Below are 12,697 nucleotides of genomic sequence, written 5' to 3' on the forward strand. Positions count from 1 at the left end.
ATGAAGTGTGTGCGCTGCGTGTATTTTCACTTTTTAAAAAAATAACTTTACTTTGTTACACCTTCTCTTTGCCCTTACTCTGAAGAAGTAAGAGCACAGTGGTCATTGGGCCCCACAAATAACTCAGAGATGCATTTTAAATAAAAGCACACATTCTACTCATGTAAAAACATGCTGATTCCCAGACCGGATGTAGAAGGCAATTGGGCCGGATCTGGCCCCTGGACCTTAGGTTGCCTACCGCTGCTCTACACCATTCATAACCCGCCTCTATTATGCCCCTGGTTTCTTGCCTGTTTTCTAAACTGTTGGGGCAACATTGCCCCAAATGTTGTAACCTTTCTTCATAGGAGTTGCTGAAATCCCTTGATCATTTTGATAGACCATGCATGCTGTTATCCTTGCCTCTAAATGTGCTTGTCCCCCTCAGGTTGCTCCATTCTTAGTTCCATGCTATTGGTGGTTGGCATCTCTCATCTGTTCTTCCCACCTACCCATCACTATCTGAGCTGGACCTGGGAATTAACCTGCAGAGAGAGTCAGGAATGATGCTGATGGCTGAGGGGGTGAAACACCCAGAGTGCAAGACACAGAAACTGGTGTAAGTGATGGGTTAGCATTCTATTTCTGTGTTTGCTATTTCTGCTAGAATCATAAAATCCTGTGCCTGACCCAGTTCATTACAAAGAAAACGTCATCTTCTTTTACTTGGTTCCTGTATATTTATGTATCTTTTTCAATCATTGCTGCTAAAAATGTGGTTTGGACAAACAACTCATACTCTAATAGCCCACCGGTCCCAGTGTGATGTTTCCAAACATCTTTCTAGAAGAAAATATAACTATTCCAGATAAAAATCAAAGTATTGCTTCACTCTCTTTCTTCTGCTACATGCTGGCCAACACCCAACAAGAGAGCTGCCCGCCTGCTATTCTGTGTGTTTCTCTGAGCCAATACCTCTTTGTTAGCTGCATATGTAAACAGTGGTAAAACTCTTTTACAGCCAACTCATTACAGCTTCAAATTGTAATTTAGTTCTACTGTTGTATGAAAAAAACACCATGCTTAATGGAAAAATACAGAAGCTTTCTTTACAATGCAAACTAAAAATGCAGCAGTTTATTTACATTAAACATAACTTTAATACTGTATAATGCAAGGAATCCCAGAGGTGCTGCCACACTGAAAGCTCGAACTTCTTTCAGATGTGGAGTGAACATCATATGGTCATTGCAGGAGTGCAAGGTCTGCACAGCAAAATGGTCAGGTAGGCACATGTGGTGGGGAATCCCTAAGGTAAACTGGTCTCAAGCTCTTAAAGAGCTTTCTATAGAATAGTAAGACCTTGAACTTGACAGCCAGTGCAGGTCTTTGAGCGGAGGTATGATTTGGTGGCAGGATCTCTCTCCTGTCAGCAGTCATTCTACACTAACTACAGCTTCCAGGCAAGCTGCAAGGGAACCCATCCCCCCCCGCAGTGCGTTGCGGTACTCTTAACCTTGAAGTACAGTATAGTGACTCTTCACCTAAAGGGAGCAGCCTAAAATGGGGCAGCTCAAAAAAGAGCTGAAACATTTGGTTTCCTGACTTGGGAGTGTGTGTTTCAGTGAGAGGGGGCAATTCATGTTTGCAAATACCCAGTTCAGACAAAAAAATGCATGCAGCAACTGAGATCCTGCAAATCACAGTCCGTCTGTGAACAGCTCCTAGGGAGAGGCAACAATTATTATATATAGGACCTCAGGCTAAGTATCCCGGGTTTCTTTTTCTTTTTGCGGGTGGGTAGGCAAACTCCTTCCTCGCTGTGGGCAAGTTCAGGGAGGGCAGGCGACTGTTTGGGCGAAGAGGGGCTCTGGATCTGGAGCGCAGCAACCTGCGAGGCAAGGCCGTTGCCTGCTGCGTCACCAGCGCTGTGCGTGCCTTTCGCGTTTATGGGAAAGTGACGCGCCTGACTCCTTAAAAGTCCAGAAAAAACCCTGGCGGCACTGCGAGGAGAGATGGGCGCTGGAGCAGCGGGAAGCCGAGCGGTGAGATGCGCCCGAGTGGCCGCGCCTGCTTTTTCTGCCCTTCCCTCAGCTGGGCCCTTCCCCCGCTGTCGTCTGAACCGGCCTCGCGGCTCAGATCTCCCGAGTCTGGGCTCTTCCCTTCTCACGTCGCAGCCTGGAAAAAGGGGCGTGGGGTGGAGGCGAGAGGGGCCACGATTCTCACCCCTCCTCGATCTGAGGGGGAAGCTGCGATGTGAGAAAGGCACTCTGCGTGGTCTCAGAGACCTGTTGCGTCATTAGTGCATCACGTGATATCCCAGGGCAAGGTTTTTGTCGCTTTTCTGAGCATGTAGCTGTGCGGTTTGGAAAGATGAAGATGTGCGGCGTTAGACGCGCGTGTTTATTAAGCACTTAAATAATAGGCAGTGTCAGGGGCACAATGCGTTCAGTTGTCGTGTTTAAACTGCCGAAGCCCGTATTGAAACACCACTATCTTTTGGGCGGGAATATCTTCTTTCATCTTCGGGCAGGTAACGCTTCATCACCTTCTTAACGCCCTGAAAGCGCCCTTCTTCTTGCACCTGTTGCTGAACTAAAGGAATATCCATAAAATAATCATCCTGTATAGCAGATAAGAACTACTGACTGCCTACTGTGGAGAAACCACAACTGACACAAGGTGTAAGAAAGGTGCAAAGCAAGCTTTGTATCCTTTTGGGGTTATTTCTCTCTTTCATAATGTGTCTGAAGGGAAATTTGTGAGGTGGGAAAACCTGCTTCTAAAACCTATGCCAGGGCTCAGTTACAGTGTTGAAGAATACTTCCTGCTAATCTCCTTAAAAAATAAATAAATCCCCACATTTGTTTTAGTTATTGCTCTTAATTGATTTTTTTTCTTTTACAAACATGCATTTTCTTTTTATTTCTGTTAATCTTTGAATGTTTCAAAAAACTGACATGGGGGAGTGGGATAAAATGGTTTTATAAAAACCATGTTTAAGACGTGCTGGCTTGTTTACATGCTTGCTTGCTTTCTGTATGCAGGAGGAGAGTCAGCCAGTGTTTCTTTTCTTAGGAGTATTGCAGGGAAGACACTCTACACATCATGCTCAGGGCATGTTGATATAATAATTACTTTGTTTTAGCCATCATCTGAAATGTGTGTGTCATTAACACTGATGACTAAGATTTCAGAACCTGCTTTCCAATTTCCAGATAACAGGTTTTAGTTTATCACAATTAATTTAATTTAAATATTTACATCCTCTCTTTCTACCCAAGGCAGGTCTTCAAGGGGATAACAACATGACTGAGTCACTGCAAATAATTCCACAACTAAAATAAGAACTAACCCATAATAGTCAGTCAGATCAAATAAATGCCACTGGAAGCCTAAGGAAAGAAGACATTTTAACTTGTTGTGCCCAAGCTTAGTAATACCAAAATGTTTTAAATTTGTCCAGTAATTGCTTTTATTTTGAGTAAGCGCTGCAGATTTGTTAGGCGCTGGTGAAATATGGTCAATCCTATTGGCCTTGGTTCATAACATAATGGCCTTACTAATGGATATTTCTGTTCAGTGGCGTAGCGTGGGGGTGCAGGGGGCCCCGGCCGCACCGGGCGCAACATCTGGGGGTTAGGGTTAGGGTGCGCAAATCCACGGGTTAGGGGGCACAAATTACTTGCCTTGCCCCAGGTGCTGACAACCCACGCTACGCCACTGTTCTGTTCTAATGGAAGCTTCTCAGCAATCTTCAAGGCCTGATCCCTGCAGATGAAAATGAAGTAATCTAGAATTATGTTAAGGGAACATGCTAGGTAATTTATTGGATTGTTCCATGGGGATAGCCATGGGTGTAGCCAGGATTATTGTTTGGGGGGGCAGGCCTTTTGTTGTGGGCAGAATCTGAGTTTGCTATGTATTTTTACTGAATTTTATCATTTTAGCAGGGGCAGTTGCCCCTCCCTGCCCCTCTGGCTACGCCCATGGTGATGGTTCAGTTGGTTAGAGCATGGTACCGATAACACTAGGGTTGCAGGTTTGATCCCCATAAGGGACACCTGAATTGCAGGGGGTTGGCCTAGATCATCCTTGGGGTCCCTTCCAACTCTATGATCTCTTTAGCTTGCTTTTCACAATCTCTAAGTAACAGCTTTTCATCTTTTTGTGTGGCCCCAGATCTGAGAACAGAGTCCTTTTATGAGATCGCCAAAGCTCCGCTCCAGCCTCTAACAAGCAAACCCACAATGGCTCACCCAGATCTAGCGATGGGTAGGAATGAAACCTTAAGCCAAACCCTCTATGATGCCTTGGAAGAACTCCTTGAAGACCAGTTTAACATTTTTAAACGGAAGCTACAAGACATTGACCATGATGGAAAGGGGAAAATCCCCAAAGTTCAGCTGGACAGTGCTGATAGATCCGATGTTATTCATCTCATGTGTGACTTCTATGGTGAGGCCAATGCAGTAAAAGTATGCATATGTGTCCTTGAAGATATTGGCAAGGAAGACATTGCTGCAAATCTTAAAGAAGCAACATGGAAAGGTAAGAAATCATGGCATATTGCTGGAGATTCACTTTTTTCTTTTCTTGTTCATGTTAAAGAGGATCTCCAGTAAGCAAATGCATCAGATCCTGGTGGTACTGCTAACGGGGACTCACCTGAAGAACTCCATTATCAGGCAGGGGTATAAGGACTTGGGCAGCCCTTAAAGTACCTTGGACCCAAGTTCTTAAGGGCCTTGTAAGTTAATACAAGAAGCTTAAGCTTGGCTCAGTATCATGTGGGCAGCCAGTGCAAGCTTTTAAGCACTGGAGTTACATTCTAGCAGTAGTCTGTCCCCATGAACAGTGGGGCCACAGCATTTTACATCTCCACATTTGATTGGGATGGGTTTATATATGTCTGTGTAGTTCATGTACAGTCTAGAACAGCTTTTTATATTTACTGATCTTTCTCATTTGAAGACAAGAGATGGAATTCCTAACAAAAAATATTTGGTGCTTTCTCAATACTTCTGCTAGCACATGTCCTTTTCTTAGGTTCTAGGTTAACCTACAGAGACTACATAAAGGGCAAATTTCAGTCAATAAAAGTCCATCCTTCCCTTGGTGAAAATCTGCTTCAAAGCTGCCAGTATTCAAAGCTAACCTTTGATATTGAGAGTCCCAGAAAGCAGGAGGAAGAACATGAAATCATGGCTTTAGGATGGGTATATTTTCGAGACACTTACATGGACTATTGTAGCCTTCAAACAGAGTATACCACTGAAAAGCTATTTAATCCTGATAGAAATGGACTGGTTCCACAAATTGTTGTACTGCAGGGGGCTGCAGGGATCGGGAAAACAACAACGGCAAGAAAAATCATGTTTGACTGGGCCTGTGGAAGACTTTATCAGGCCATGTTTGATTATGTTTTCTACATTAATTGTGGAGAGATGAACCTCTGTAATGAGGATAGTAGTATTGCAGAAATCATTTTAAAACGGTGGCCCCGACAGGATGAAATTAAGAAGATGCTGGAGAATCCGAAGAAACTGCTGTTTGTAATTGATGGGTTTGATGAATTAAGATGCTCCCTTCAACCAGACCCCTTTTGTAATGATCCCTGGCAGAAGGGGCCTGTGGAGGTCCTCCTGGGCAGCTTACTTAAGAAAAAACTCCTTCCTGAATCCTACTTGATAATAACAACGAGACCAACAGCCTTGGGGTATCTCCATGAGTGCTTGGAGGAATTACGTCGCCATTTCAAGATCCTGGGATTTTCAAAAGAGGACAGAGAGAAATATTTCCACAAATTCTTTGAGAATAAAGACCGAGCAACTCAAGCTTTCAGTCTTGTAAAACAGAACGAGACCCTCTTCACCATGTGCTCGGTTCCCCTTGTGTGCTGCATCATCTGCATGGTGTTGGTACAACAGATGGAAAACAGTGAGGACCTTTGGCAAACATCCAACACGCTCACTGCCGTCTATATGCTTTACCTTTCCAGCTTTCTAAAGCTGCACCACAACAGCCCGTCAAAGGAACATATTAGAAAGAACTTGAAAAGTTTGTGTTCTCTGGCTGCAGATGGAATCTGGAAACGAAAAATACTGTTCTGGGAGGAAGAAATCAAAGAGCTTGGCTTAGATCAGGAAGACTCCCTCCCCCTCTTTCTGAGCAAGAGCATTTTCAGAAGGAACATTGAATGTGAACATGCCTACAGCTTCATTCACTTAAGCTTCCAGGAGTTTTTTGCAGCCTTATCTTACTTACTGGAAGAAGGAGAAGGGCTGAGTTCTGAAAATCCTAATCGAGATGTGGTCAGATTATTAGAAAGCTACGCAGTTTCCAGACCTGATTTAGAAGTAACGGTACGCTTCCTCTTTGGCCTCGTAAATGAAGGAAAGGGAATGAAGGACATGAAAGAGCGGTTCGGATGGAAATTTTCGCCTAAGATTAAAGAAGTCTTATTAGAATGGGTGAAAAACACCACAGAAACAAAGATGGATGTACATGAGAGGCATAAGCACCAATGGCTTGAATGCTTATATGAGAACCAAGAGGAAAATTTTGTGGAAAGTGCATTGGATCACGTGACTGAAGTTACCGTACACGGAAGATACCTGACTAAGACGAGAGTGATGGCCCAGGCATATTGCTTGGGGCACTGCTCTGCTTTGGAGGTCCTTCACGTGGAGGAAATGTTATTTATGAGATATTATGATTTTACTGAAGAAATACTAGAAAAAGAGGAGGAGGAAGAAGAGGAAAAACATACTAATTCAGAACCACGTTCAGACGGGTATGTATTATTTAAATAAGGGATGTTGAGTTTCTCTGCACCTGCCACTTCCACACACAGGATTTCACCACATGCAGCAACTTTTTGCCCTTTTCTGATATTTTACAGAGTTTCTGATGAGGACACACATTTGACTTTGAGCTCTCATGAAATTCTCCCCCCCACACACACACACCATGTGTATTCTTGATGCTGACTAGCCAGATCTTCTTTTGATAGACAGATTTCTGGTTAATAGCCAAAAAACAGTTAAGACCCTATTTAACTCTTGGCTGACCAGCTGCTGCATTAGGAATTCCTAGAGTGGGCAAAATGTGTTGACTGTGGCAGCAGGGCAGATGCAGGAGTTGGGAAGTGTGTGGGTGGGTGTGAACTAAATGTTCCCATGACCTTGTATTATGGATTATGGCCTTGGAGGAAAGCAAGAATGCAAAGGAGTCTGGCCCCCAAAACACAGGGGAGTGGCATGGCAGGGTGAGCATCCCAGTTCCTCGGGAGGATGATGAGTAATGCACTACTTTCGTGGTGCTTGGAGCCTGCTGATCAAAATGGGAGGTAGAGAATGCTTCTGTATTGTATACTGTGAAGCATGATAGGAAATTTTCATGAAGTTAGAGAGGAGCCTACCTGGGCTGTATCTTTGTGGCTCAGTCACAGAGTTATCAGCATACAGTCACATGAAAGAGAAAGTATTTCATGTCTATGCATATCTAAACTGGCAGGCATCCATGTTGGGTGTAGTGCCTCTTCTGAGCTCCTGAAAAGAATGGAAATGTTAATCTTCATCTCCAGGAAAAAGAGGTTGCAATGGAGAAGAGCTTTGATTTTAGCTCAAAATGCAAGATACTTGTTTTTGTATAATCTTTTTTTATTGAAACAAAAAAATTCCTTCCAGTAGCACCTTAAAGACCAACTAAGTCAGTTCTTGGTATGAGCTTTCGTGTGCATGCACACTTCTTCAGATACACTGAAACAGAAGTTTCCAGACCCTTCTATATAGTGAGAAGGCGGGGAGGGGTATTACTCAGAAGGGTGGTGGGAATGGGTGATTGGCAGATAGCTGTGATGAGCCTGTTGACGACTCTTAACGACTGCAATAGGTCTTACAGGAAGAAGCAAGGGGTGAAAAGGTGAAAATGACATTTTCACCTTCTTCCTGTAAGACCTATTGCAGTCCTTAAGAGTCGTCAACAGGCTCATCACAGCTATCTGCCAATCACCCATTCCCACCACCCTTCTGAGTAATACCCCTCCCCACCTTCTCACTATATAGAAGGGTCTGGAAACTTCTGTTTCAGTGTATCTGAAGAAGTGTGCATGCACACGAAAGCTCATACCAAGAACTGACTTAGTTGGTCTTTAAGGTGCTACTGGAAGGAATTTTTTTGTTTTGACTATGGTAGACCAACACGGCTACCTATCTATCTGTAACTGGAACTTTTTTTATTGAGTTTGACATTGCATATTTAAATTCAAACATTAAACTTCACCATCAGCATTTAGGATTCCCTGAATCCTTAGACTCCCCTCCACCCTTCCATGGTTACCATTTTCAATATTTTTCAACTGCCTTACATATTTTCTCTTTTTTTCTTACAGTCCATTTTTACCTTAGTTTTTATTACATTACAAGCGTTACTCAAATCCTGCCAAAGTATTAAGTTGATTACAGTGTTCTCTAAGTACATTGTAAATTTTTCCCATTCCATATTGAAGTTCCTCTCTTCCTGGTTTCTGATTTTCCTGGTCATTTTCACCATTTCAGCGTCGTCCATCATCTTCATCAGCCATTCATCTCTGGTCGGGACCAGATATTTGTAATCTAAGTTATCGTGCGTTATGCTGGAACCAGTGCAAGAGTTATGCAACTGAGTGTATGTAATTTTTATTGTTTGAAGTTGAGAGCTGAGTTCTGTGATAGTGCAATTTTTTTGTAGGGATACAGTTAGGGCCAAAGGCGCCATCTTGAGAGGGCAGGGGACATTGCGCACATGAGCATCACACCTCCTTCCCTAAGCTGGACAGAAGCTTCCCAAGCTTTGGGAAGGAGGCACCAGACTTTAATACTTTAATACTCTAATTTACCGGGAACATGTAGGGGTCCAGCTCAGTATCCCTAGTCAACTGACTGCACACCACTGTTCGGTGAGTAAAGCTTTTTTGAACCATTTTTTTGGACTGGATAATTTTTATTTCAATACAAGAGTCAGTTTTTGCTCATCCAGTGGCTTCTACTGAATAATAATATAATAATCTCAATAGGTTATGGGCCCAGATCCAGAGACTTAGAAGAGACCCAGAGTGCAATAGCTGGACTATGTACAATTTTTTGAATCGATTGACTTGTGGTATTTTTGGGAAACCTGAAGAACCTTTGTTTGGGAAGCTGGAATCCTGTTGGTAAGTCATCCTTTTTGTGTGTGGGGGGGAGGTGGCCTGACCCCTTGGATCAACTCACACCATGATACTGATAGTGGGACAGGTTGTGCAACAGTGGTATTTGATTTGTGTGTCATGATTAAAGTACAGGTTTGAAAACCACCACACTATTCTCTTCATAAAAATAAAAGAATATGACGAACCTTTTCTTAACAAGGACATTTTCTTTAATCTCTTAGTGAACAGTATCAAAACCCAGCCATCTTCAAAGCACTGAAGTCTCCAAAAAGTAACTTAAGGCATGTGAGGTAAGAAGCTGTTTGCGTTTTTAGAGTCCTTTTGCAAAGGCAAAATATTGATCCTGATCCTGGCTGTGATGGACCAAAGTGGGTGTTCCTCTGCACTGTCCTCAGTTTCTTCAGTCAGCGAAAGGCAGCTCTCAAAGCATGGAAAAGAAACCCAGAGAAGTATCCCCAGTGGCTCCTCTCTAGCTCTTTCAAGCCTAATACTGAGCACCAGAATCAGGCAATATCGTGCCCATGTTTCTGGCCCACCAAGGCTTTTTGCCTGATCAGGGCAGTCCTGCACTGCTGCTGCTTTTGGGTAACTATGCCCAGGATGTTCATTCTGGGGAGGAGGGTTCAGTGAATTTAGGGGGACAGACTTGGCAGGCTTGCTACCACCCACAGTTCTCATGTCTCCTTCCAACAAACGCTATGTATTGGAGGTGATGTTTAAAGGTTGCATTGTAGAGAACGTGGACATTTTGTGGCTAGAAGGAAATACAATGCTAGCATTGTTTTTGTTTTGTTTTGTTTTATTGTATACGCTGAATCATTTCCTATATACAGATTTTCATCCTTTCATCCAATTGTCCTCCACAGAGTGAAGTTTTTTAGTGAACAGCTTGTTCCTTGTGGTTTCCTCGCATCTCTTCTCTCTGTTAACTCAACACTGTTGGAGCTGGAGCTGGGAAGAAATAAAGTCGGAGATTCAGGACTGAAGCTGCTAGCTGAGGGACTAAAGCACCCAAACTGCCAGATACAGAAAGTGATGTGAGTCAGTGCTTTTTAAGATTTCAGCTTCCCTGCGTATCTGCTCCTTTTGCTACAACACGTCTGGGGAAACTTTGGCCTTCTACATGTTGCTGAACTACATCTCTCATATCCGTAGGCATTTTCTATGATTGTTGGGGCTGATTGAAGGTTTAAGGTTTATCTCAATCCTTCATCCTGAAGACAAGTGAAGTCAGCAGTAGGTGGGACAAGAGTCCATCTCTGTCTGCTAACCCTCTTGAGTAGAGCTGGGTGATATTTCAATTCATCATCTGAAACCGATATGAAGTTCAGATTGTGATACCAGTTTCAGACTTTTTGAGCTGGCAATACATCACGGCTCCCTGGCCACCACCAGCACAGAGCATTTTCCTTCCATCTGCCTGTTCTGTACTGGCAGCAACCAGGAAGCTGCAGTGTACAATGGTACCTCAGGTTAAGAACTTAATTTGTTCTGGAGGTCCGTTCTTAACCTGAAACTGCTATTAACCTGAGGTATCACTTTAGCTAATGGGGCCTCCCGCTGCCGCCGCGTGATTTCTGTTCTCATCCTGAAGCAAAGTTCTTAACCCAAGGTACTATTTCTGGGTTAGCAGAGTCTGTAACCTGAAGCGTCTGTAACCCGAGGTACCACTGTATTGCCAGCTCAATTGCCTGCTCTCCCATCTGCCTTCCTGCACATTTGCCTTTGCCTGAGCAAGTGGGACAGGCTGTCTTTCCTCCACCTTCTCAGGCTCCCTCTGCCAAGGCCAAGCTGTGGAGAGAGGATGGGAGGGAGTGGGCAGGAGTGCCTTCGCCCAGAAAGCAGGCAACCTTCTTCATTCCCTCCTAGTCACTCCACAGCCCACCACTTTTTCAGCATTTTTCGGTAGTATTTCAGATATCATGATATATCACTGATGGTTAGTTGGTGGTATATTACAGTGTTGAAAACCAGATATCGCCCAGCCCTACTCTTGACATCAGAGATGCAGATGAAACAGTATTTGTGGAGAAGTGGGTCAGAAAGGAACATGGCAACTTTGTTAGCCAACTTTTGTTGTTGTGACGGAAGGTGTGGAAATGTGGGATGTAGTCATATGTACATACAGCTTTCCCCTCTGAGGCGTTCCACTGGCACTTTGCCAGCACCAAGGCAACCAGAATATATTAGGAGATGGCAACGGGGAAAGGAAAAGATGGGGACAGATTCATAAACATGTTTTATTTTCGTGCTTGTATTTCTGTTTGCTGTAGGTTATATAGCTGTGGACTGACAGGAGCATGTTGTGAGGACCTGTCCTCTGTGCTCTGTACCAAGCAGACCCTGACAGATCTGGATTTATCAGACAATGCACTAGGAAATTTTGGAATCCGCCAGCTTAGTGAATCTTTAAAACATCCTAACTGCAGGCTGCAGAAGCTCGTGTGAGTGTTAACAGGCAGAACAACAATGAAATAATTGTGCACCTGGAAAACCAACCAGATTTTTGCAGTCACATACACTGTTTTATTGACAACCCTTTCAAAGCCTAACCACCTCGCCAGTAGTCAGCTTGTTCCCCATATAAAGCTCACTTTAAGTTCCTTATTCTCACATGGTTTGGATGTGCTAGTCCTTATTTAACATTAAAAAAGGGAATTAACTAAATGTGTGTTTATTTGAATTTTTATTTGTTTCTGCCTACAAAACTTCCCTTTCTCTTGTTCATGTGACTTTTTGGAGAATGTTTGGGCAAATGAGAAATGTTGGCAAAGAAACAAATGTTAAGTTTTTAAGGCTGCCCTAATAATGTAAACTGTTGAGGGAGTAAAAACTCAACAAAATAAAATACACACCAAGGGGTGTAAGGGGCCATTCTCATGGCAGACCAGCACTGGGCTCATTTGGACCTGGGAATTTGGCAACCAGAAAGCCACCCCACTGTCCTTTCTGACCTATTGTTCAAAACCCTTAACTTATTTTGCTTGCTTTTTTTTAAAAATCATGTTCAGTGTTTCCTGCATTGCAAGGGCTTGGATTAGATGGTTCTTCTGGTCCCTTCCAATCTATGATTGTTCTTGAAATTCTATTCACAACTCATCCAGGAGTATTCTTGTTTTTTCTTTTGCTGTCCTCTGCAGGTTATCCAACTGTTCTTTCTCAGGAACTGCTTGTTGGGGTTTCGCCAAAGTTCTGCGTACAAGCCAGACGCTGAGAGAGTTAGATCTGCGTTTCAATAAAGTGTGGAACATAGGAATGATGTTGCTGTGTATGGGACTAAAGGATCCAGCTTGTAAATTAGAGAACCTACAGTAAGTATGACTGGTGCAGTTCACTCAGCTGAATGCTTCATGCAGGAGTTTTCAACTTTTTTGGGGGGGGGGAGGCAGTGGGCACACTTGGATTATTTTAAAAAAATATAAATTTGTATTAATTTTCCAATATTTACCCAATATTACCACAGTTTTGCCAATTATACAGATACCAATTAATATCAAAATAGTTCCAATTAATTCCAAATTT

The 12,697-nt window shown here is 43.2% G+C and overlaps 1 protein-coding gene across 1 annotated transcript in view; it reads left to right on the plus strand.

Annotated features, from left to right (window-relative positions):
- The first annotated feature begins 1,862 nt into the window (after nucleotides 1-1,862).
- Nucleotides 1,863-12,697, plus strand: part of LOC310852233 (uncharacterized protein) — a 37,794-nt gene continuing 26,959 nt past the window's right edge. The window contains exons 1-8 of the mRNA XM_083755335.1: nucleotides 1,863-2,515; nucleotides 4,165-4,533; nucleotides 5,032-6,778; nucleotides 9,041-9,178; nucleotides 9,397-9,465; nucleotides 10,042-10,212; nucleotides 11,449-11,619; nucleotides 12,316-12,486. Coding sequence (XP_083611461.1) covers nucleotides 2,425-2,515; nucleotides 4,165-4,533; nucleotides 5,032-6,778; nucleotides 9,041-9,178; nucleotides 9,397-9,465; nucleotides 10,042-10,212; nucleotides 11,449-11,619; nucleotides 12,316-12,486 — 2,927 coding nt within the window. The 5' untranslated portion in view covers nucleotides 1,863-2,424. The remainder of the gene's footprint in view (nucleotides 2,516-4,164; nucleotides 4,534-5,031; nucleotides 6,779-9,040; nucleotides 9,179-9,396; nucleotides 9,466-10,041; nucleotides 10,213-11,448; nucleotides 11,620-12,315; nucleotides 12,487-12,697) is intronic.

This window comes from Podarcis gaigeae, assembly GCF_964106915.1.
Source record: "Podarcis gaigeae genome assembly, chromosome: 1".
Classification (NCBI taxonomy): Eukaryota; Metazoa; Chordata; class Lepidosauria; order Squamata; family Lacertidae; genus Podarcis; species Podarcis gaigeae.